Below are 25,704 nucleotides of genomic sequence, written 5' to 3'. Positions count from 1 at the left end.
TAGACGAAAAGGAGTATTTTTTTTTTTTTTTTAAGCTTCAACACACACTACCATTATTTAACATTAATCCAAGACAAAGACTGAGGGAGAACTGAGGACTTATAAAGGGACCAACCAAACGAGGAAACAAGATAATTAATTAAACACAGGTGATGAGAATGAATGAACTAACAAGGAACTGATGAGGAAAACTGGAACAAAACCAATTAAGGGCAAACAGGAAACTAAGCAGAAACCAAACCGTGACAGTATGGTCACCCTAATCACAGTGCAAATTGTGTCTTAATGAGTGAGAAAGTGTTTAGAATTTTGCAAAAAAGGGTGCGTGAGATCTTCAAACAGTGTCTAAACTGCCTGAACTTGTTTAAGGTTTTGCAAAAAAGAGTGATTAATTTGACAAATTTGTTTAGGTTTAGCAAATGTGAAAAACTGTAAGATGATGCCCCTGTACTAGAAGACCAAAGCTTGAAAGTTTTAGGCTTGAAAAATCAAATAGTGAATAAACAAAAAGAACCAGTCTCTGGTGATGTCCATGAGTTCCAGACTTAAGGCAGTCATTGCCTGCAAAGGATTCTCAACACAATATTAAAATATGAACATTTTATTTATGATTATATTTGTCCAATTACATTTGAGCCCCTGAAAATGGGGGGACTGTGTATAAAAATTGTAATTCCTAAGCATTTTATGCTATATTTTTGTTCAATGCGTATTTGCAATTCAATAGTTTGTATTAAAGCGTAAAGTCTGCACTTAAATTTCATCTTGATTGTTTCATTTTAATTCAATTCTGGTGGCATACAGAGCCAAAATTATGAAAATTGTGTCAGTGTCCAAATATATATGGTGAGTTTTAAGGGTAATGCCCCAGTGACAAGCTGTTGTACACCTAAAGGTACATTTTTAACAATGTTTGGTATTGTGCAATTGCAAATGTGATATTGATTTTATTAAACAGTTCAATTAACAAGAAGTTAATATTAAGTGATTTATGTTTTAGACACAATATTATCTAAAATATTGTCCAAGCCTCCACTCCATTTCAAAAAGAATACTAACTCAGTTTTTTATTTATTTATTTTTTATTTATTAAACAATTTATTTATAGCACATTGCCTATTAGACATACACTTTCAAAAAAATCTCAACTCAAAAAGTCTCAACTTTGTTATTGTATATCCTGTTTTATATGAAAATACTGCATGTCAAATTTTGGAAGTAAGATGAGTTACAAACAATTCATGTTGACTTCAAAATGAATGAAATTTAGATTTAACCTTGAATAACCCTTAAATCAGGATTGTTTGTCACGTTATAAACATGCACACAGACAGTACAGCCTCGAGGAGTTTGTATTTTAATATGTTTTCTTTGGTTTTGTGTTAGGGTTTAGCAGTGAAACAACCAACATAGTTATATTTTGTTAAATAGTGTCATGTTTTGTGCATAAATTCTCCATGTGTTTCATATCTGGATTGTTTAATCAGAAACACAAATATTACCTCATTATGGGGTCAAATTGTTAAAGACAGTTTGAATTAAGCCCTTGCTAAAGTCAGAATGGGAATGGGAACTACTGCTGTCTGTGTGTGTAATATCACCCTAAATTATATTATGACCTATAAAAACACTTTTACCGTAGTGCATGATTTACTTTGGTGATAATACTTTGGTGCTATTATCATTCTATTATGAGTTCAGATGCAGCCTTCTGTATTTCTGTTATCGATGGGTCTGGCGAGATTTGGTTTTCAACAGTAAACTGTGAGATGGAAGTGTCTTTGGTTTCGTCACGCACTGTCTTCAGAAAGGTCATAATCCCTGACCCTCCAGTACCTCTTTCCTCCAGCGCTGTGGGTGCTCTTCTGATCACGTCCAGCTCTTCGGCTAAACCCTGCTTGTTGGAACGGAGCTGTTTGGCACGGGAGGCCGGGATAGTGATGTAACGGGTGACCATGTTGATATGGTAATTTCGAAAGTCCACCAAGCGCACAACACACTGCTCAAATGTGTGGGTTAGACGCTCATCCGCTTGCTGGAGCACAAAGCTGCGCAGAGATGGGCGACTAGAGATGTTTTCAATGAATTGCGTATGAGAGCGCGGCATGTAGTCCCTCATTCTTCTCAGGAAGTCTCCTGTTTGGACAGTGTTGATAGAGCAAAACTATAATTTTCATATACAGGTCCTTCTCAAATAATTAGCATATTGTGATAAAGTTCATTATTTTCTGTAATGTACTGATAAACATTAGACTTTCATATATTTTAGATTCATTACAACACAACTGAAGTAGTTCAAGCCTTTTATTGTTTTAATATTGATGATTTTGGCATACAGCTCATGAAAACCCAAAATTCCTATCTCAAAAAATTAGCATATCATGAAAAGGTTCTCTAAACGAGCTATTAACCTAATCATCTGAATCAACTAATTAACTCTAAACACCTGCAAAAGATTCCTGAGGCTTTTAAAAACTCCCAGCCTGGTTCATTACTCAAAACCGCAATCATGGGTAAGACTGCCGACCTTGGTTTCTGCTTAGTTTCCTGTTTGCCCTTAATTGGTTTTGTTCCAGTTTTCCTCATCAGTTCCTTGTTAGTTCATTCATTCTCATCACCTGTGTTTAAGAAAACGCAGCACAACGAGAAGAGGTGACCGGACCCTGAGGAAGATTGTGGAGAAGGACCGATTCCAGACCTTGGGGGACCTGCGGAAGCAGTGGACTGAGTCTGGAGTAGAAACATCCAGAGCCACCGTGTACAGGCGTGTGCAGGAAATGGGCTACAGGTGCCGCATTCCCCAGGTCAAGCCACTTTTGAACCAGAAACAGCGGCAGAAGGGCCTGACCTGGGCTACAGAGAAGCAGCACTGGACTGTTGCTCAGTGGTCCAAAGTACTTTTTTCGGATGAAAGCAAATTTTGCATGTCATTCGGAAATCAAGGTGCCAGAGTCTGGAGGAAGACTGGGGAGAGGGAAATGACAAAATGCCTGAAGTCCAGTGTCAAGTACCCACAGTCAGTGATGCTGGTGTTGGTCCACTGTGTTTTATCAAGGGCAGGGTCAATGCAGCTAGCTATCAGGAGATTTTGGAGCACTTCATGCTTCCATCTGCTGAAAAGCTTTATGGAGATGAAGATTTAATATTTCAGCACGACCTGGCACCTGCTCACAGTGCCAAAACCACTGGTAAATGGTTTACTGACCATGGTATTACTGTGCTCAATTGGCCTGCCAACTCTCCTGACCTGAACCCCATAGAGAATCTGTGGGATATTGTGAAGAGAAAGTTGAGAGACGCAAGACCCAACACTCTGGATGAGCTTAAGGCCGCTATCGAAGCATCCTGGGCCTCCATAACACCTCAGCAGTGCCACAGGCTGATTGCCTCCATGCCACGCCGCATTGAAGCAGTCATTTCTGCAAAAGGATTCCCGACCAAGTATTGAGTGCATAAATTAACATAATGGCCATTCTTTTATTGGTCGGATGAAATATGCTAATTTTTTGAGATAGGAATTTGGGGTTTTCATGAGCTGTATGCCAAAATCATCAATATTAAAACAATAAAAGGCTTGAACTACTTCAGTTGTGTTGTAATGAATCTAAAATTTAAGAAAGTCTAATGTTTATCAGTACATTACAGAAAATAATTAACTTTATCACAATATGCTAATTTTTTGAGAAGGACCTGTAATGCATCATGCAACCAGGAATGATCTAACCATAAGAACAATTACTGATGGTTCTCTTACCGCTGTTGCCTTCATGTTGGACTCCCAGCAGCTCATCAAAGCAGTGTAAGATACTACTCTGAGCGGCACTGCCTCCTGAAAACTCCATTGGCTTCTCCTGAACTCCCTGATACACAAGACCTTCTGGCATCGATGGGTTATCTTTCCATCTAACACCCACATGCAGAAGGAGAGTTAATCCACTTTTATAGATTCAGAAGAACTCTGAAGGAAATCCAAACAACAGCAGTGAAATCTACAGTATGACTTACCCAGACAGATAGATCCTCATAATGCCATAGAATATGGAGGGATCTACATATTCTGAAACAGTAAAGATTTATATTTTACATGCAGTATTAAATCCACTTGAATGAATATATTAAAACAACTTCATCTGTTCTCCTGACAGTATTACCATGCATTAGTTTAAGGGCCTGTTTCATGCTGTCTATGGCCTGACTGACAACATCCAGAGCTTTGGTGACCATAGCAACATCATTATAATGGAAGCCGTTGATGACATCAAGGATAGACTGTGGAAAAAGAAACAGCTATGCATTACCATGGTACATTAATGTAATCAGATGGTAATACCACACCGCAAATAAAACAAAGATTATTGGCGCACAAGACAATGCTATTTTAGTCTTTCTACTTCAAAATTTCATGTTTAAATCAAAGTGTTTCATTCCTGTTTATTTGTAATTTGTAAAAATTCCCTAGCAATTTCAGAGTGAAAATTGTTTCAAAGTAAATCCGACACATTTTCTCAATGCATATTCACATGCCATGATGCACCAGAGCAATTAATTAAATACTAGCATGGTGTATCAATATGAATTCTTTGCTATTATGGCTTCTGTAGCTCAGTGCTCAGTCTGTGGATTTGAAAAGGAGTCAGACCTTCAGGCCGGGAACAGCTGCCAACTCCACCAGCAGTGTCACCAGAAAAAATCCTCTTACACTTTCCCCGCCAGGCAATGTAAACAACAACTCCAAGTTCCTTCCAGGAAGCCAAAACAGTCACCATGAATGACAGGTCAACACGTCAGAGGCACTAGCCAATCTACATCAACATGTGGTTTATTTATTTATGCATACATTCATTCATTCATTGTGCATTCTAATTCCTGACCTAAATGTATCTAAATTGCTGCAAAAAGGATCTGAATTCCCACAGCACATATTTACGTATTCCCTTCTGAACCTAATGAGATGACTCCCTCTGCTGGTTCTACAAATAAATAACATTTAACACTTTCTGTTAATAAAACAAAATACTTACTCCATGGAAAAAGGTCTGGGGACAGTCCATGTCCAGTTATGCATGAAAAAGAAATATAATATTGCTGGTTAGTTTGCTTAATAATACACGTCACATCTGAAATATAGCTGATTTGTTTAAATATAGGCTGTTTTATAATGTTTTACAAAAAAGAGAGACAATTTAACTAGTTTATAACATAGTTATTTTTGTTATGTTTCATGTTGATTCAGAAAACCTCTGGGAGCAAAGGTGAAACATATAATAGCGGATATAATGAAATCGCTTGTAATTGCTATTTTTGCCAGTGCAGAAAGCTGCCTTTTGCCCTAATGCTGTATAGTGTAGTTACGATGAGTACCAGCACGGGCTTACTATTCATGCTAACAAACCAAACCCTGACACCTAGTACAGTAGGCTGACAGGTCATTCAGGTCATCCATGTATACTGAAAACAGTATAAAGTGCAAACTGTGAACAGTATAAAGATTGCATAAATAGTATTATTGTAAATACATTCTCATTAATTCCGGTGATTGACTCATAAATAACTGTATCCAGATCTGGGCAATGTTTCCTGAACAGCTACGTAATTACCTACTTAATTAACTTACTTGTGTGCTTATCCGTTGTTCTTCTCAAAAACTGTGCTTTAATTCTGTTTAGAATCTAAGACAAGTAGAATGAAATTCGTGGAATAAAATATTTAGATTGTACTACATCTTAGCTTGCTAATTTTGACCTATTTTGTCCATACAGTGGCATGCGAAAGTTTGGGAACCCCTTGCAGAATCTGTGAAAATGTGGATAATTTTACCAAAATAAGAGAGATCATACAAAATGCATGTTATTTTTTATTTAGTACTGTCCTGAGGAAGATATTTTCCATAAAAGATGTTTACATATAGTCCACAAGACAAAAAAATAGCTGAAATTATTAAAATAACCCCATTCAAAAGTTTGGGAACCCTTGGTTCTTAATACTGTGTGTGTTTACCTGGATGATCTACGACTGTTTTTTTGTTTTGTGATGGTTGTTCATGAGTCCCTTGTTTGTTCTGAACAGTTAAACTGAGTACTGTTCTTCAGAAAAATCCTCCAGGTCCTGCAGAATCTTCAGTTTTCCAGCATCTTTTGCATATTTTAACCCTTTCCAGCAGTAACTGTATGATTTTGAGATCCACCTTTTCACACTGAGGATGATTGAGGGACTCAAACACAACAATTAAAAAAGGTTCAAACATTCACTGATGCTCCAGAAGGAAACACGATGCATTAAGAGCTGGGGGGTGAAAACTTTTGAACAGGATGTAGATGTCCAAATTTTTCTTATTTTGTTGAAATATCATATTTTTCCATTTAGTACTGCCCTTCTGACGCGACAGAAGATACATTTTATCCACATTTTCACAGATTCTGCAAGGGGTTCCCAAACTTTCGATCCCCACTGTATGTCATATTAACATGAAACAATGCTTCTAACCACGGGTTGAGAGCTACAGTTCCAAACACATGTTCGCAATGCTGTTTGTGAATGGAAACACCAAATCGTTGAACTCTATTGTTATCAGTTGAACTTGCTACAATGGTTGGTTAACTATGCTTTTGGATAACAAACCCTTGAACAATCTTGGGAAAAGATGGGAGTGTGCTTCTGGGGGTGCTGCACCAGCCGAGCAACTACCATTGAGATGAACAGGAATACCTACTGATAGCAGGTATTGAACCTAATTAAATAATTATGTCTTAGGAAAAACAGGGCAAGATAATATTACTAAATATCAAAACTTTATTGTATGGATCAGTGAGTTTACCCATCTGGATCTCTTTTCTTCCAGTTGGCAAGGACTGTGTCAGCATGGGTGAGAATCGGGGGCAGACCCAGTATATGAGAAACCTCACAGAATGGCACCGACAGACTCTGTGGAAGCACCTAGAAGTTCATGACAAACATAAATAGTCAGACAGTTTGGTTCTGTTCTTCAGTCCTGTTAGGGGTTTGGAATGCATAAAAACATTGTTGTACTTTTACTGTTTCTCTCTCTCCCTCCTGCCATACGTAACCCATAGTCATTATGCTCAAAGCCAGATGGGCCAAACGCAGCTCACGATGAGTCTGTAACAGATGAGTCTCCAACAGAGGCATCTGAGATAGAATACAAAACAATCACAGAATAATCATAATTGGATTATTAACCTTTTCAGACCCTGCATCCATTCTCACCATCACCATTTTCTGCTGTTTATTTCCTACGTGATACCTCAAATAAAAAAAATTAATTAGATTGGAAGTCAGTCTGAGTGCAAAATACCAAACTGTAGCTGTTTTAAAACCAACAAACAAACAAATAAATAAATTAATTATTTAGAGTTAAGCATGATGGCATGTGTCACAAGGCAGAAAAAATAGGGCAGAATTTGTATTTGTTTAAAATTATTGAAATAATACTTTGTTTTAAAATAAAGCTAAAAGGTGACATTAGTACGTACATATTAGTCTTACACAGTTTAACTTGAGTTATCCGCTTCCATCAATTAAATTAATAATAAATAATTCTATCAATTACATTTCTTTAAGAAAATGGATTGTGGATGTTGCAAGTGGTCAGAAACAATTTGAAATAACATTAGAAATAGTAGTTAAATTATTGTAACTGTAAATAATTACATTTTGATTTTAACTGTTTTAATTTATAAGTACAAAATATATCATAAAAGATCTTATTTTTATGTAACTGGAAAATAATTTTGGTCTGAAAGGGTTAAACAATGAAATCCCCATATAGGCTTTGTAGTTCCTCAAATGAAGATGAAAGGAAAGAAAGGCAGAAAGGAAAATGAAAGTAAAAGTTTACTGTTTAATGAAATTAATATATATAACAATCTATAATAATATATAACAATCCATTTAGCACAAAACATTGAAGAATGGTTATATTCTGAATGTAAATGCAAAATGCCAATGTGCTGCTTATTTCTCTTTCTCTGTGTAGGTAAAATGCTTTCATTATGAGAGCTCATACATCATGAATTCTGAGGCGCAAAGAATGGGAAGAGATGAGTTCTGGCACATTTCTGGCAATGTCCATCCAGGGCTTGTAGTACACCGGCAGGTCTGTCTGAAACACAATGTAGGTGTATATAGTATGTGTCCATAACACAATAATATGCAATGTTATATATATATATATTGATCATTTTTTACTGTGGTAATTTTTATTTATTGTTCGTGCCATGACAACTCTCAGACAGTTTGGTAATAGCATTACAATATTAATGTGTTTGGTCTTGGCAGAATAGATCTGCCAAAATCTAGTACTAAGACTTGCTACTGCCCAATACATCCACAGACATACTGCTGTGAAATAATCCCTAAATATAACATACATGAAATTACCCTGTAGCAGATCTGTACAGGAGGAGCTAGGGAAGGTGGAGGGTTTCTGAAGTGCGCTGCAACTACAGCAAACACTAGCCAAGTATTTGAAAGTTAAGCAACAAACTTATTGGCTTCTGATGCTGCGGCATGTGAATAATGATGTGATTATATCATATTGAATTAGAACCTATCGGCCTGTACCATCTAGAGTTTCATGACAGAACTTCGTATAAGCAAATGTGCATTTGATATGAGGAAATCCTACACAATGCATATTCAATTTACGTTAAATCTTATATCCATAAAATTTACCATGCATTTAAGGTTTTTTTAGCCAAAGAGTTGAATACGACAGAGTACACAGTCAAAAGGTTATCTTGAGGTGGATTCTTAGTTTCCCACCAATCATTGAAAGAGATACATCATCTCAGATACTAAATGCAAATCAAAGTTAACAACTCACTACCTTCGAAAGCTAAAAAATTAACTGCACTTGTCATCAAATTTACAGTGAAGTTCTACTAATTTGGTCTAGATAGTTTTCTAAGATCACCGTCTGTCTGCTTCCTTGGCCTCTGAATGTGAACTACTGAAATTATAGTCACATCTTTGGAAATCAAAGTTTTGTGTTAACCTATTTACCATTAAAGCAAATAGATAAAGGTCACTTAAAAAGCAAACAGTGTCAAAGTCTAATGCTTTCTTATACAAACAATCAGGCTTACTCCATCTAAATATACTGACTGTATATAAATGCAAATTAATAGTTTGTTAAATCCTTCTCACTAGCACAGTAATTTGGACACTCTCTGTGTGTTACCAATCTATAACAAGCAATGACACAAACTGTAGCTTTACCTATGAGCAATCAGTTGCTTCTTTTGTCATACATTGCCTTTACTCTTACCATTGGCTAATTTATATTGTACACTGCATGAAACTAATATTATATAAATATTAGAAAATATTAAATATTAAATATTAAATATTAAAAAAACAAAAAACAAACAAACATAAAAATGTATTAAAAAAAAATCCAAAATGATATAGAGAGAGTGTAATGACCTACCAGGGGCTCAGGAAGTATAAACCCATAATCCTCAGAGATGAGAAACTCTTCCAGAGACAATGGTGTCTCACTTTTGGTATTTTTCACTTTAGTGCCCATCATTTTTAGTACAACACTAGTGACTGACTCTCTGTCCCTCTCTCTGACTCTCACTGCTCTATAGCTAAAGGTGAAATGAACCTTATCTGTCAAGCAACAAAACTTCCTCTCTCTCTCTCTCTCTCTCTCTCTCTCTCTCTCTCTCTCTCTCTCTCTCTCTCTCTCTCTTTGTGTGTTTCTTTTGACCTTTCCTCACTTCCCCAATCAGAAATCATATGAGTATGAATAAGTAAAAACCACAGATTCACTACGGCAACAGTTGTCATAACCTGCAATACAGGGGTAATTCTGTAATTGCGTTGTGTCATCTCAAGCTACATTTTTTTAAATCCTCTTTCTCAAATCAGGCTGTTCTCAGATTCCTGTCAGAATGACATAGTTCTGCACAGACCGCTCCCACGAGAGTTAATTGACAAGGCCGTCTTACCTTAGACCCGCCCTCAGTGCCACTTTAAGCCTTTATGGGGCCCTGGGCTTACGCAGCTTTGGGTATAAACTGTATAAAGACGTGCACGATATACTTGTGAAATAAAAAAAATCTCAATGCGCAGTCATAATACCATAAGAGGCAAAACATTATGTACATAAATTAAAAAAAAAGTAATAATCTTACAAATCAGAAACAGCCCAGCAGATAAAATTAAATATCACTCACTACTAAAATGGCTTCTTCCTGTTCTTTTTATAATATGCTAGAAGTTATAGACATTTTAAAAATGTATAATTTTGTTTCTCTATTTAACAACATTAACTTATAATAGTGAAAGACATCTTCGCTCAGGTAGGTAATTTAACATACAACGTTTAAAAAGCCAAGATAAGAAAATAAGATTTAAATATAGTTTTACACTTTTAGACAGAATTTGAAGCTTTCACAGATAAAGGAAGGATATTCCATAGCCTCGGTCCAACTATTGCAAATAGTAAAGGGTAGATAGTATGTTTTCTAGCTGGATGTAGTGCTTATGATCAATAATCACGTCTTTGCATTCAACTGATTTGCATAAATCAAAACATGAGCCACACTCGCTGTGAAGCGGGAGCTTGGTCTTAAAGCCTTCCTTGAGCGGCTATGTTTGCACTTCAAACAATGCTTTGGAATTTTTTTTTTTTTGTTATTTGTATGGTCTAGATGGGACGATTTCGTATTATACGGAACGGTTGGCAACTATATATACAATGCAAAAGAGAATTGACTCGGGGGCCCCCTAGTCTTCGGGGCCCTGGGCTGCTGCCCATGTTGCCCATTAGGATAATGCGGCCTTGCCCGCCCTGAGTGAGCTGAGAGCTGTCTGCCATTTTGTCGACTCCGGTGCAGGAGAAGTCTCAGATTAAGCGACAGAGGCATTCTGTTGTTGGATGTAATAATGAATATAGCAGTCGTCATTTACTCCCTACATCTGAGCTGCTGAAGACGCAGAGGATTAAATTTGTTTTTGAAGGGAATGCATCCCCTGATCTACCTAGGAGCACAGCTTGCACTCTCAACCAAACTAACATTTCTTTCGGATGAGACATTAAACCAAGGTCCTGACTCTCTGTGGTCATTAAAAATCCTATGGCACTTCTCTTAAAGAGTAGGGGTGTAACCCCGGTGTCCTGGCCAAATTCCCTCTACTGGCCCTTGTCTATCATGGCCTCCTAATAATCACCATACACTTGATTGGCTCTATGACTCTCTCTCCTCTCCACCTGTAGCTGGTGTCGTGAGCGCACTGGCGTCGTTGTAGTGTGGCTGCCGTCGCATCATCCAAGTGGATGCTGCACACTGGTGGTGGTTGAGGAGAGACCCCCCCACATGATTGTAAAGTGCTTTGGGTGTACAGCAATACACAATAAAGTGCTATATAAATGCATCATTCATTGATTCATTCATTCTAGCCAATCAGAATTTTTGCTCTTATAAACACGAGATGCGCATAGCCTGATGAATGGAGAAGTGTGACACTTTGAAAAAGCTGCGAGGCGCTACGGTCAAAGTGGACAAAAAGGTGCCATCTAGCGCATATTTAGATAGAAAAACTGTCACGGTATATTAATCTACTGCCTCCTTCATGTCTTGTGTATCATTGTCTGTGTCTGTGTATTGTGTGCGAGTGGGCGTGTCCCTCGCTCCGTGATCAGCGCGCCAGCTGATCTCAATTCCCACACCAGCTGCTGCCAATTCACTCAGCTATAAAGCCTCACTAAATCTTCTCTCCCTTGTCAGATCGTTGAATGTTCCTGGATGTGTTGGATGTGCCCCAGTCAGTGTTTCTTCGTGTACCTTTGTCTTCCTGTTCGTGTTCAAGTGTGTCAGAAGTCTTCGTCCCACCCGGATCATCACCTGCACTGGATTCATCCCCGACACTCTTCACCTGCACTGGATTCATCACCGACACTCTCCACCTGCACGCTGTTCATCTGGTCCCTGCGCCACGACATCATCCGAGAGACTGTTGTCTGTATTGTGCTGTGTAATCTGACTATTAAATATAACTTCACCTGCATCTTTGCTTCCGCCTCAGTTCCGTGACAGAACGATCTGACCAGAGAATGGAAGCAGCAGGCGAATCATCCTCGCCTCTGGAGGACTTCCTCAGAGCCAGCGTCTCTCGGATGGATGCCCAGGAGAAGAGCATGAAGGAGTCCGGGCTGGCGATTCATGCTCTTATGGCGCAGGTGTCCGAGCTCACCCAGAAAATGGAACATCTGCAAATCTCTGCTGCGCCACCCACACCGCCAGCTCCCCTCATACCACCAGAGAGCGTCTCCCAGCCAGAGCCCCGCCTACCAGCTCCGGAAAGGTATAGTGGTGAGCCGAACTATTGCAGAGCATTTCTTACGCATTGTTCTATGCATTTTGCTCTGCAGCCTAGGACCTACGCCAACGAACAGAGCAGGGTGGCGTTCGTGCTCACCCTTCTGACTGGGAGAGCAGCACTATGGGGAACGGCGGTGTGGGAGAACCAGGATCCATGCTGTACCTCGTTTCAGACACTCTCCGCCGAGATGAAAGGAGTCTTTGACCGCGCGGCCGCGGGAAAGGAGGCGGCCCGGATCCTCGCGGATCTGAGACAAGGGGAGAGATCGGTAGCGGATTACTCCATCGAGTTCCGGACCTTGGCGGCAGAGTGTCAGTGGAACGAGGAGGCGCAGTGGGATATGTTCCTGCATGGGCTGGCTGACCGCGTCCAGAGGGAGATCTATATGCTGGATTTACCCACCACCCTGAATGGGCTGATCGAACTGGCTCTTCGGGTGGACTCCCGACTCTCGCGAGTTGAACGGCGGAGGGTTCCTACTCGATTTCCGGAGGAGACGCCGACACTCAGAGCCAGTGACAGGGACGTGGTCAGCCCCGTCTACGATCCCGAGCCCATGCAGGTCGGGCGAGCTCGGCTGTCTCGGGAGGAGAAGGAGAGGCAGAGGTCCCAGGGCCTTTGCCTTTACTGTGGTACGGCGGGACATTTCGCATACAACTGCCCAGTAAAAGGCCAAGCCCGGCAGTGAATCTGAGGCTACTGTCGGGTGGGATTTCCGCTGAAAAGACCTCATTTACATCTACACTCCTCCCGGTAAGACTAAGGTGGACAGCACACACTCACGACGGTCAAGCACTATTGGACTCTGGGGCAGAAGGTAATTTTATGGACCACAAGTTTGCTCTCCGGATTCAGGTTCCCCTCCTACCCCTCACTCATACCATCTCAGTCCACGCCCTCAATGGCCAAACCTTGCCTACCATTTCCTTCACCACTGGACCCATCACACTCATTGTATCTGGCAATCACACTGAAATCATCTCATTCTACATTCTGGACTCCCCCCTGGCACCCATTGTTTTAGGACACCCCTGGCTTACCAAGCACAACCCCAGGATAGATTGGCAGCAGAAATCTGTATCGGAATGGAGCACTAAATGTCATGAGTCTTGTCTTGTGTCTGCTTGTCCGTCTGTTTCTGTTTCCACTTTGCAGGAGGAGGCAGGGGATTTGTCTAACGTGCCCACGGAGTATCTAGACCTGAAGGAGGTGTTCAGTAAGTCTCGTGCTGCTTCTCTCCCTCCACATCGTCCCTATGACTGTGCCATAGAGTTATTGCCAGGTACGTCTCCGCCTAAGGGCAAATTATATTCACTTTCTGTTCCAGAGAGAGAGGTTATGGAGAAATATATTTCTGATTCTCTAGCAGCGGGGTTCATCCGGCCCTCCTCTTCTCCCGCGGGGGCGGGGTTCTTTTTTGTGGGGAAGAAGGACGGATCACTGCGACCTTGCATTGACTACCGAGGGTTGAACAGCATCACGGTAAAGAATACCTATCCTTTGCCGCTGATGTCTTCAGCTTTCGAGAGGTTGCAGGGAGCGTCGATCTTCACTAAATTGGACTTACGTAACGCTTATCATTTGGTCCACATCAGGAGGGGGGACGAATGGAAGACTGCTTTTAACACCCCCAGGGGGCACTTTGAATACTTGGTCATGCCCTTCGGGCTGTCCAACTCCCCGGCAGTCTTCCAGGCACTCGTCAACGACGTGCTGCGAGATATGGTCGATCAATTCATATATGTTTACCTGGATGACATATTGATTTTTTCTTCTTCTCTCCAGGAGCACGTGCAGCACGTTCGACGAGTGCTTCAGAGGCTGTTAGAGAATGGGCTTTTTGTCAAGGCGGAGAAATGCGCTTTTCATGCACAGTCGGTTCCTTTCCTAGGGTACATTGTGTCGTCTGAGGGAGTGCGCATGGACCCTGACAAGGTTAAGGCTGTGGTGGATTGGCCAAGCCCAGACTCCCGCAAGGCCCTGCAGAGGTTTCTGGGGTTCGCCAATTTTTACCGGCGGTTTATTCGCAATTTCAGCCAACTAGCCTCTCCTCTGACCGCCTTGACCTCCCCCAGAACTACGTTCAGGTGGTCAAACGCAGCTGAGGCTGCGTTTGCCAAACTGAAGGACCGCTTTGTTTCAGCCCCCATCTTAATTACCCCTGATCCATCACGTCAGTTCGTGGTGGAGGTCGATGCGTCAGAGGTGGGGGTAGGTGCAGTGCTATCCCAGCGCTCTCCGGCAGACGACAGAATGCATCCATGCGCGTTTTTGTCTCACCGTTTGTCCCCTGCCGAGAGTAATTATGACATTGGTAACAGAGAGTTGTTGGCAGTCAAGCTAGCATTGGAAGAATGACGCCACTGGTTGGAAGGGTCGGGGGTACCTTTCATCGTATGGACCGATCACAAGAATTTAGAATACATTAAAACTGCCAAAAGATTGAACTCTAGGCAGGCTCGGTGGGCACTTTTTTTCGGACGTTTTGACTTCACTCTCTCGTACCGCCCGGGCTCCAAGAACATCAAGCCCGATTCTTTATCACGCATTTTTGACCGTTCCGATCGCCCGTCTACTCCCGAGTGTATTTTTCCGGAGACCCTTATCATCTCTGCACTCACATGGGAGGTCGAATCGAAGGTCAAGACGGCCTTGCAAGGGGTAAAGCCTCCGGTCGGTTGCCCACCGAACCGGTTATTTGTGCCAGAGGGATTACGGTCCGACGTTATTCAGTGGGGTCATTGTTCCAGTGTGGCTTGTCATCCAGGAGTCAGTCGCACTACATCTTTAGTCAAGCAACGATTTTGGTGGCCACTTATGGCTCGCGATGTTCACAGTTTTGTTTTGGCTTGCTCAGTTTGTGCCACTGGTAAGACTTCCAATAGACCCCCAGATGGGCTCCTTCAACCGCTGCCGGTCCCTTCGAGACCCTGGTCCCATATCGCTCTAGATTTTGTCACCGCCCTCCCACCCTCTCAGGGTAACACGGTAGTTTTGACCGTGGTGGACCGATTCTCGAAGGCGGCCCACTTTATTCCCTTGCCCAAATTACCCTCAGCCAAGGAGACAGCGGTAACAGTCGTTGACCACGTCTTTCGGTTACATGGCCTCCCGACGGACGTGGTTTCCGACAGAGGTCCCCAATTTGTGTCCAAATTTTGGCGAGAGTTTTGTAAATTGCTGGGTGCTACTGTTAGTCTGTCCTCAGGGTTTCATCCCCAGAGCAATGGTCAAACCGAGAGAGCCAACCAGGATTTGGAGAGAACGTTGCGATGTCTGGTCTCCAAGAATCCTTCCTCATGGAGCCAACAACTGTCAATGGTGGAGTACGCCCACAATTCGTTGCCAGTGTCATCTACGGGCCTATCTCCGTTTGAAGGTAGTATAGGTTACCAGCCACCAATTTTTCCTAGTCTGGAATCCGAGGTCGCGGTCCCCTCCGCTCACGCCTTTGTCCAGAGGTGTCATCGCACTTGGACTAGAGCCCGCGAGACTCTACTCCAAGTGGGAGCGCGCACCAAGGCCAAGGCCGATCGCCACCGGTCTAGACCTCCCGTATATGTCGTCGGTTCCAAAGTGTGGCTTTCTACCAAGAACATTCCTCTCCGCTCCGTTTCTAATAAACTTGCTCCCAAATTCATTGGCCCGTTTGCTGTCACTAAAATCATTAGTCCGGTGGCAGTTCGCCTCAATCTTCCTCCAGTGTACAGGAGAATTCATCCCGTCTTCCATGTGTCCAAAATTAAACCCGTTTTTTATTCCCGCATTAATCCGCCAGCCCCGGTTCCCCCACCGCCGCGACTCGTAGAAGGGGAACCTGCTTATTCGGTCGATCGTATTCTGGACTCTAGGCGGAGGGGACGCGGATTCCAGTACTTGGTGGACTGGGAAGGTTACGGTCCGGAGGAGAGAAGTTGGGTGCCTGCTAGAGACATTCTGGATCACTCCCTTATCGATGATTACAATCGACAGGTAAGGGAGTCTGGGGACGCCAGGAGGCGTTCCTAGGAGGGAGGGTACTGTCACGGTATATTAATCTACTGCCTCCTTCATGTCTTGTGTATCATTGTCTGTGTCTGTGTATTGTGTGCGAGTGGGCGTGTCCCTCGCTCCGTGATCAGCGCGCCAGCTGATCTCAATTCCCACACCAGCTGCTGCCAATTCACTCAGCTATAAAGCCTCACTAAATCTTCTCTCCCTTGTCAGATCGTTGAATGTTCCTGGATGTGTTGGATGTGCCCCAGTCAGTGTTTCTTCGTGTACCTTTTTCTTCCTGTTCGTGTTCAAGTGTGTCAGAAGTCTTCGTCCCACCCGGATCATCACCTGCACTGGATTCATCCCCGACACTCTTCACCTGCACTGGATTCATCACCGACACTCTCCACCTGCACGCTGTTCATCTGGTCCCTGCGCCACGACATCATCCGAGAGACTGTTGTCTGTATTGTGCTGTGTAATCTGACTATTAAATATAACTTCACCTGCATCTTTGCTTCCGCCTCAGTTCCGTGACAAAAACTAATTGACAAGCAGCAGAGCTTTGTAAACAGCTCAGAGTAATCATGTCATCTCCATAAGAACGATATGATTCCCAGAACAAATTTACCGGTATTTTTGAAAAGGTCCTGTTACACATGATCTCTTAATGGTAATTTACCAGTAAAGACTGTATGTGTGAAAGAGGCTAAACTCTTCCTCTGAGGAACTTTTCTGTTGGCGGAGCTTAGGTGGAGGCCGAAATATTCCACTGACCGCTTCACTAATGCTTGCTATGAAGTTTGTTAGCTTGTTTTTTTTTTTTACTATTAGTGGAGAAAATCCGATTTTACCTGCATATGTCCTGCATAACATCCCGGACTCCGCCATTCAATTGCACGGGCTAACCAACTTCCGAGCGGACAGAAATTCATCACTGTCTGGTAAGACACGCGGAGGTGGCTTGTGTGTGTATATAAACAAAGACTGGTGTAACAATGCTGCGGTTTTATCAAAACACTGTTCATCGCTGGTGGAGTTTATGGTTGTGAAGTGTCGACCGTTCTATCTGCCGCGGGAGTTCACGGCCATTGTTATTGTTGCGGTTTACATCCCCCCGTGTGCAAACGCTAAGGACGCGCTTCGTGAACTGTATAGCGCCATCAGTGAACAACAAACAAAAAACCCCGACGGCTTTTTCATCATAGCCGGTGACTTCAACCACGCAAACTTAAAGACAGTTTTGCCAAAGTTCTACCAACATGTGAAATTTGCAACAAGGGGAAACAACACACTGGACTTTGTTTACACAACAGTTAAGAATGCTTACAAGGCTGAACCCCGCCCCCACCTCGGGTACTCCGACCACATCACTGTTATGCTAATCCCAGCATATAGACCACTTCTCAAACTCACCAAACCGGTTGAAAAGCAGATCACAGTATGGCCAGACTATGCCACCTCAGCACTGCAGGACTGCTTCCAGGACACAGACTGGAACATGTTTAAAGAGGCAGCCACCTACAACAACCACACAGACCTGAATGAGTACACTGAAACTGTGACTGCTTACATCAAAAAGTGCACTGATGATGTGACAGTCACCAAGACCATCACCACACGTGCAAACCAGAAGCCATGGATGACAGCAGAGGTTTGTGGGCTGCTAAAGACCATAGATGAAGCATTCAGATCAGGAGATAAAGCAGCCCTCAAAACAGCAAGAGCCAATCTGTCCTGTGGCATCAAAAAAGCAAAACGGTCATATGCCCAAAAAATCAACAACCACTTCACAGGCAGCAGAGACACATGGAGCCTGTGGCAAGCCATTCAGACCATCACTGACTACAAGCCCCCGCCACAGGCCTGTGATGAGGACACATCCCTCCCCGATGCACTCAACCACTTTTACTCACGGTTTGAAATGCAGAATGACACACCTGCACAAAAACTGCCCACACCTCCCAACGACCGGGCGCTCTGTCTGTCTCCAGCCGACGTAAGGAAGACCCTATCTAGGATTAACCAACGCAAGGCTGCGGGTCCTGACAACATACCTGGCCGTGTTCTGAGAGACTGTGCTGCACAGCTGACAGATGTCCTAACAGATATCTTCAACACCTCGCTGAGCCAGGCAGTCATCCCCACATGTCTCAAATCCACAACAATCATACCGGTACCAAAGAAATCACCTGTGTCCTGTCTCAATGACTACCATCCCATAGCACTGACTCCAATCATGATGAAGTGCTTTGAGAGGCTAGTCATGCATAACATCAAAACCAGCCTCCCCAACACACTCGACCCGCTCCAGTTTGCATACCGTCCAAACCGCTCTACGGACGATGCAATTTCCTCCACCTGGCTCTTACCCACCTAGAAAATAAAGACTCCTATGTTAGAATGCTGTTCATTGACTTCAGCTCGGCATTCAACACAATAATCCCACAACAGCTCATAAATAAGCTAAACCTGCTGGGCCTTAACAATTCCCTTTGTAACTGGATCCTGGACTTTCTAACTGGAAGACCTCAGTCAGTCCGTGTCGGCAACAACACCTCGAGCACTACAACACTGAGCACAGGTGCCCCACAAGGCTGTGTGCTTAGCCCGCTGCTCTTCACACTGCTGACCCACGACTGCACTGCCAAGTTCAGCTCCAACCACATCATCAAGTTTGCTGATGACACAACAGTGGTAGGTCTCATCAGCAACAATGATGAAACGCACTACAGAGAGGAAGTGGCACAGCTGGCTGAATGGTGTGGCACAAACAATCTGTCCCTCAATGTGGAGAAGACAAAGGAGGTTGTGATGGACTTCAGAAGAAACTCCGTTGACCACCCCCCACTGACCATCGACAGCTTGACTGTGGAGAGAGTCAGCAGCACTAAATTCCTGGGGGTGCACATCACAGAGGATCTCACCTGGACCACCAACACCATGTCACTCTCCAAAAAGGCACAACAGCGCCTACACTTTCTCCGCCGGCTGAAAAGAGCAAGTCTCCCTCCACCCATCCTCACCACATTCTACAGAGGCACCATTGAGAGTGTGCTGACCAGCTGCATCACTGTCTGGTACGGGAACTGCAGTGCTGCTGACCGCAAGACCCTCCAGCGGACAGTGAACACAGCTGCAAAGATCATCGGTGCCCCTCTCCCCTCCATCCTGGACATCTTCCTTACACGATGCTCCAGCAAAACCAACAGCATCGTGAAGGACTCCACCCATCCCTCCCACAGTCTCTTCCAGCTCCTACCATCAGGAAGACGGTACCAGAGCATCAGAGCCCGCTCCGCCAGACTGCTCAACAGCTTTTTCCCCCAGGCTGTGAGAGCCCTGAACTCAAACCACCCCGCCCCCCTCTGAAACCCCATGCAAACCCCAAACCCCTACCTCCTGAAACATGGACCACCCCTGAAACCCCATGCAAACCCCTACCTCCTGAAACATGGACCACCCCCCACCCCAAACCAAAGAAAAACTGTATGGAACTTTAATTTTTTAAATTTATTTTATTTTTATTTTTTTGTGCAAAGTGTGCTACACACAGGTGAGTGGGCCTGTACAAAACCACCTGTAGTAACACACTCTCCTCTATGTGCACTATGGACACTTTACAATATGTGCACTATGGACACTTTACACTATGGACACTTACACTTTACACTATGTGCACTATGGACACTTACACACACTGCTGCGTGTGCACAATCTCACAAAAGACTCAGCAACATATGTATGTTTACATGCTCATGCACTACAAATCATCCTGCACTGTTCCCCAACCAGCTGCTGACTCAAATGTCTCTCTTTGCACATGTACAGTATTTGTGAAGCATTCGTATAGTTTGTATTTTTTTATCTTCTATTTTTTAGTTTGTATAGGGTAATATTTATGTGAAGCATTCGTATAGTTGTATTTTTTTATCCTTTATTCTTTTAGTTTGTATAGGGTAAATACTTATATATAGTATACTTATAGTTAAAATCTGTCAGCTAGCTACTGAAGCTACATATAACTTTATAAAAGCTCTAAGCGATTAAATAATTTGGGGAAGGCAGAGTGGTGCAGACTGTTTTCAGAAGTTTGAGATTTATTAAATTTGAAAGTATTGTCAAGCACTCAAAATTAAAACATAGCCATTTCATATTTCTGATTCTTCTGCTGGTCATCACAATATTAGTTATATTTTAATACTTTCTGATTCTTTAGAATTTTCAGACTCCTTGTCTTCCATATCTGAGACGACTGACTCAAACAATAGCTCAAGTGCATCAGCTATAGTCCCTAGCAAGAGACAAATAACTGAGGAGACATTTGCACTGTCTCCTAAACAGGTTAGAACAACGGTTTTGATGAGTCTCCAAGTTTGTTCACCCATAAATGAAAATTCTGTCATTAATTATTCACTTATGTCATTCCACACCTGTAAAACTTTTGTTCACAAGTGCTTTTGTTTGCACAAAAAAATCATTTTACCATCATTTAACACTTTATTTACAAACTATTGATCTCCAAAAGCATTCTTGCAACAAATCTTATGGCAACACAACACACGTCAAGGTGTTCTTGTGAATATGGGTTGGAGAGTTATATTTTGCACAAACAAAGCACTCACGTCGCTTCATAAAAATTGAGATAGAACCACTGTAGTCACTTGATTTATTTTAATGACATATTCACTACATTTTCTGTGTCTTTAAAGTGGTAGTTGTGTGGATTGTTAGTGGAGTGTTAGAGAACTGTCAAATTTCATTAAAAAATATCTTCATTTGTTTTCTGAAGATGAATAAAAGTCTTATGGGTTTGGATTTTGGAACTAAATAAGGGTGAGTAAACATGACAATTTAATTTTTTCCCCCCTCTGGGTCTGTAGAAATTTGTGAATCACCATGCTCATGTTTTCATTTATTTTTATTAGATGGTTGAAGATGTGCTAAAGTTCAAGTCTGGTGGTGAAGCATGCAGTACTACAGGAGTATGAAGAAACAGAAACCCTTACAGATGCCACAAGAAGACAAATGATAACATACTGGTGGCTCACATGATTGATACACATGGGTATTTAAATTATTATTATTTTTTTAAACCAAATAACTGCATGGCCATTGTGTAAATTAAGATAAATAGTTTGATATCATCCCTTAGGCAACTCCCTATAAAGCAATAAGTAAACAGAATGCTCTTGGCATAATGATGCTGTTCCCTTCCCTCAGAGATCCATATTCCAAGGCTCCGTAAGTCATTGTTTGCATCGCACTTTCATGTCATACTTGCAATGTTATGACAGGCTGTTTCTATGACATTGAAATTTGATTCTTTGAGATTTTAGCCTGAATATGACAAAGGAAAATCTGTTTCAGGAACACTTTTATGATGCTGCAAGCAACACAGGATATATTGCCTTGCGTAATAAAAACAGTCCACAGGAATATGGAGTGATGCCACCAGACAGCCCTCTTCCTCAACAGGTAGATGACTGTTTAAAATGATCTCTGTTCTTAAACTGAAAAAGTATTGCATTTGAAGATTCCCATTAATTAATTCATGAGAATCTTTGTCTTCAGTCTACGGCCAGGAAATGGCATTCCTACTTTTAATCCCTTCCACTGCTTCCAGGAGGACTGAAGTCTCCAAAAAGTGCATGTGATGCAGCTGAAAGCCATGTAATCTATCATAAGGTAGTGTCATTTTACAAATGTGTTGCGGGTCATTGTTTGAACAATCACTTTTGTTGTTTTCTCTGTGACTGCACATTATGTTTATGTTTATGTCTAATGTTCAGTTTTCATTTCAACTCTAGTCACGCTGCAGTTTGGAGAAGCACCTCAGCAACAACCGCATCAGCATCCGTTCCTCCTTGCTGTTGGACGTCAGAAAAGCAACAGCTTCTACAAACCCGATTTCAAAAAAGTTGGGACACTGTACAAATTACGAATAAAAAAGGAATGCAATAATTTACAAATCTCATAAACTTATATTTTATTCACAATAGAATATAGATAACATATCAAATGTTGAAAGTGAGACATTTTGAAATGTCATGCCAAATATTGGCTCATTTTGGATTTCATGAGAGCTAAACATTCCAAAAATGTTGGGACAGGTAGCAATAAGAGGCCGGAAAAGTTAAATGTACATATAAGGAACAGCTGGAGGACCAATTTGCAACTTATTAGGTCAATTGGCAACATGATTGGGTATAAAAAGAGCCTCTCAGAGTGGCAGTGTCTCTCAGAAGTCAAGATGGCAAGAGGATCACCAATTCCCCCAATGCTGCGGGGAAAAATAGTGGAGCAATATCAGAAAGGAGTTTCTCAGAGAAAAATTGCAAAGAGTTTGACGTTATCATCATCTACAGTGCATAATCTGGAACAATCTCTGTGCGTAAGGGTCAAGGCCGGAAAACCATACTGGATGCCCGTGATCTTCGGGCCCTTAGACGGCACTGCATCACATACAGGAATGCTACTGTAATGTAAATCACAACATGGGCTCAGGAATACTTCCAGAAAACATTGTCGGTGAACACAATCCACCGTGCCATTCGCCGTTGCCGGCTAAAACTCTATAGGTCAAAAAAGAAGCCATATCTAAACATGATCCAGAAGTGCAGGCGTTTTCTCTGGGCCAAGGCTTATTTAAAATGGACTGTGGCAAAGTGGAAAACTGTTCTGTGATCAGACGAATCAAAATTTGAAGTTATTTTTGGAAAATTGGGACGCCATGTCATCCGGACTAAAGAGGACAAGGACAACCCAAGTTGTTATCAGCGCTCAGTTCAGAAGCCTGCATCTCTGATGGTATGGGGTTGCATGAGTGCGTGTGGCATGGGCAGCTTACACATCTGGAAAGGCACCATCAATGCTGAAAGGTATATCCAAGTTCTAGAACAACATATGACAACATCCAGACGTTGTCTCTTTCAGGGAAGACCTTGCATTTTCCAACATGACAATGCCAGACCACATACTGCATCAATTACAACATCATGGCTGCGTAGAAGGAGGATCCGGGTACTGAAATGGCCAGCCTGCAGTCCAGATCTTTCACCCATAGAAAACATTTGGCGCATCATAAAGAGGAAGATGCGACAAAGAAGACCTAAGACAGTTGAGCAACTAGAAGCCTGTATTAGACAACAATGGGACAACATTCCTATTCCTAAACTTGAGCAACTTGTCTCCTCAGTCCCCAGACGTTTGCAGACTGTTATAAAAAGAAGAGGGGATGCCACACAGTGGTAAACATGGCCTTGTCCCAACTTTTTTGAGATGTGTTGATGCCATGAAATTTTAAATAAACTTATTTTTCCCTTAAAATGATACATTTTCTCAGTTTAAACCTTTGATATGTCATCTATGTTGTATTCTGAATAAAATATTGAAATTTGGAACTTCCACATCATTGCATTCTGTTTTTATTCACAATTTGTACAGTGGATGGGTGGTGATGGCGCAGTGGATAAGACACATGCCTTTGGTGTGAGAGACCCGGGTTCGAATCCACTGTGAGACACCAATGTGTCCCTGAGCAAGACACTTAACCCCTAGTTGCTCCAGAGGCGTGCGACCTCTGACATATATAGCAATTGTAAGTCGCTTTGGATAATGTAAATGTAAAAATGTACAGTGTCCCAACTCTTTTGGAATCGGGTTTGTACATCACCTAGGATAAGCATCTCCTCCCATGCCAGGCAAACTGCTTCCTTGGAGCATTTGATGAACTTTTATAGGCATATTTTGTGTTCAGTTTGTCATATGATAGTGCACTTGTGAACTTTTACACATTACTACAGATTTTTATGAGCATCTTCATGTATTCAGAGTACGAAGTGAGGAAAGGTGTATTATAAAAATGTCAGAGATTAAATTTTATGAGCCATTTGATATTCAAAACTCAGTTTGGCAGATGAAAGTTTATCATTCCTTCTTTTGTAATGTTTTAATTCAACTTCAAATTGCACTGCAAGGGAGAATTAAAAATAAACATGTTGATGTAAATTATGTTGTGTGTTGTAGTTGATTTAACTATGTTTTCAGTATATTTAACAGTGTTTTGTTGATCTTTTAACCACCTAAATTCTAAATTCCAACCACCTAAAACATGCAACTCTAAACAGTGTTGTTTTTCTGTATCCCTTTTAGTGTTATTTTAACACTTTTTTAGAGTCAAATAAGTAACTCTGGCATAGTGTTAAATGTTTAACTATTTTGAAAGTGTTAATTTAACTCCAGAAAGTGTGGAGCTATACAAACTCTGAAAAAGTGTTGAAATCAACTCTGTTTAACACTGGACTTTTTGCTGTGTGGGCAGGGTTCCTCTTCATGAAAAAGAAGGATGGATCTGTGTGTCCCAGCATTGAATATCGGGGGCTGAATGACATAATCATTAAAGGGGACATAACACACAGTTTCTGCCAATCTCATGTAATTTTGAGTACCTATTAAGTAGCATTGCATCCTTCATATCTCCGAAGAGTCATTTCTTTTATCAGATTTATAAAATACAGATACAGCTGTACAGCTTTTCTATGCATACGTCCTACGTCATCCGCCGGAACGGCTTCCACATACGACAGTCAGTGGAAGTGAGAGAAAAGTGTTTATAACGTTTTAAATATAGATATTTTTCTTACAAAAATGCATCGATTCGCTACAGGAGACCTTTACTCACCCCCTGGAGCCATGTGAGGCACATTTTATTATGGATGGATGCACTTAATTTGACTACTTTTAGACATGAACTACTGCCATTATAAACCTTGGAAGAGCAAGGACAATATAACTCCGACTGGATTAAGTATTTAAGAAATTTAGAATGCATTGAGAGTGAGTCAAACATGGGCTAATTGTCATTTTTGGTTGAACTAACCCTTTAAGTCGAAAGTTAAATTAAGTCCCATACAAACTGTAGTATAAAGGTATTTTTTAAACATAATTTCTGACATAATATTAATTGAATAATTTGCAGAATATATCTGTTTTTGCTCAGTTTTGCAAATTGTTCCAAATAAAGCCACAGCAAAACCACTGAATGGATTATTGACTGACTCATGATATGCTGCCAAACACTGGTGGTTTTAGTTTCATATTTCATTTCATTTTTCCCATCATATCAATTTGCAATTCTATTTACAAAATGTGACATGTCTGCATTGCAATGATGTATTTTGTTGATTCTGATTTCAGCGATTTGTAAGAGCCCATATGCACCGAACTTGTTAAGTCATGACATGTATCCAACACTGTATCTAAGTCCGAGCCTCTACTCTGTAGAGGTGACTTAAATTTAGATTTAACCTCGAATAACCCTTTAAATCAGGATTGTTTGTCATGTTATAAATATGCACACACAGACAGCCTATAATC

General features: G+C 41.7%; 2 protein-coding genes across 2 annotated transcripts in view; one reads left to right on the top strand and one right to left on the bottom strand.

Annotated features, from left to right (window-relative positions):
• Nucleotides 1-1,091: 1,091 nt before the first annotated feature.
• On the bottom strand, nt 1,092-9,601 carry LOC306849601 (indoleamine 2,3-dioxygenase 2-like). The gene is made up of 10 exons (XM_079384762.1): nt 9,449-9,601; nt 8,024-8,119; nt 7,027-7,146; nt 6,815-6,933; nt 5,022-5,036; nt 4,640-4,739; nt 4,152-4,269; nt 4,006-4,057; nt 3,755-3,903; nt 1,092-2,136 (listed from the first exon to the last, which is right to left on the bottom strand). The coding sequence occupies exons 1-10, from the start codon at nt 9,548-9,550 to the stop codon at nt 1,682-1,684; spliced, it is 1,326 nt and encodes a 441-aa protein (XP_079240888.1). The 5' UTR covers nt 9,551-9,601; the 3' UTR covers nt 1,092-1,681.
• Nucleotides 9,602-11,636: 2,035 nt separating this feature from the next.
• The window catches only part of LOC306849172 (uncharacterized protein), a 419,330-nt gene continuing 405,262 nt past the window's right edge, over nt 11,637-25,704 (top strand). The window contains exons 1-2 of the mRNA XM_079384029.1: nt 11,637-12,866; nt 15,701-16,859. Of these exons, the coding sequence (XP_079240155.1) occupies nt 12,083-12,866; nt 15,701-16,359 (1,443 nt within the window). The 5' untranslated portion in view covers nt 11,637-12,082 and the 3' untranslated portion in view covers nt 16,360-16,859. The remainder of the gene's footprint in view (nt 12,867-15,700; nt 16,860-25,704) is intronic.

Source organism: Barbus barbus, assembly GCF_936440315.1.
Source record: "Barbus barbus genome assembly, chromosome: 29".
In the NCBI taxonomy this organism is placed as follows: Eukaryota; Metazoa; Chordata; class Actinopteri; order Cypriniformes; family Cyprinidae; genus Barbus; species Barbus barbus.
This window is presented reverse-complemented; position numbering and strand designations above follow the sequence as displayed.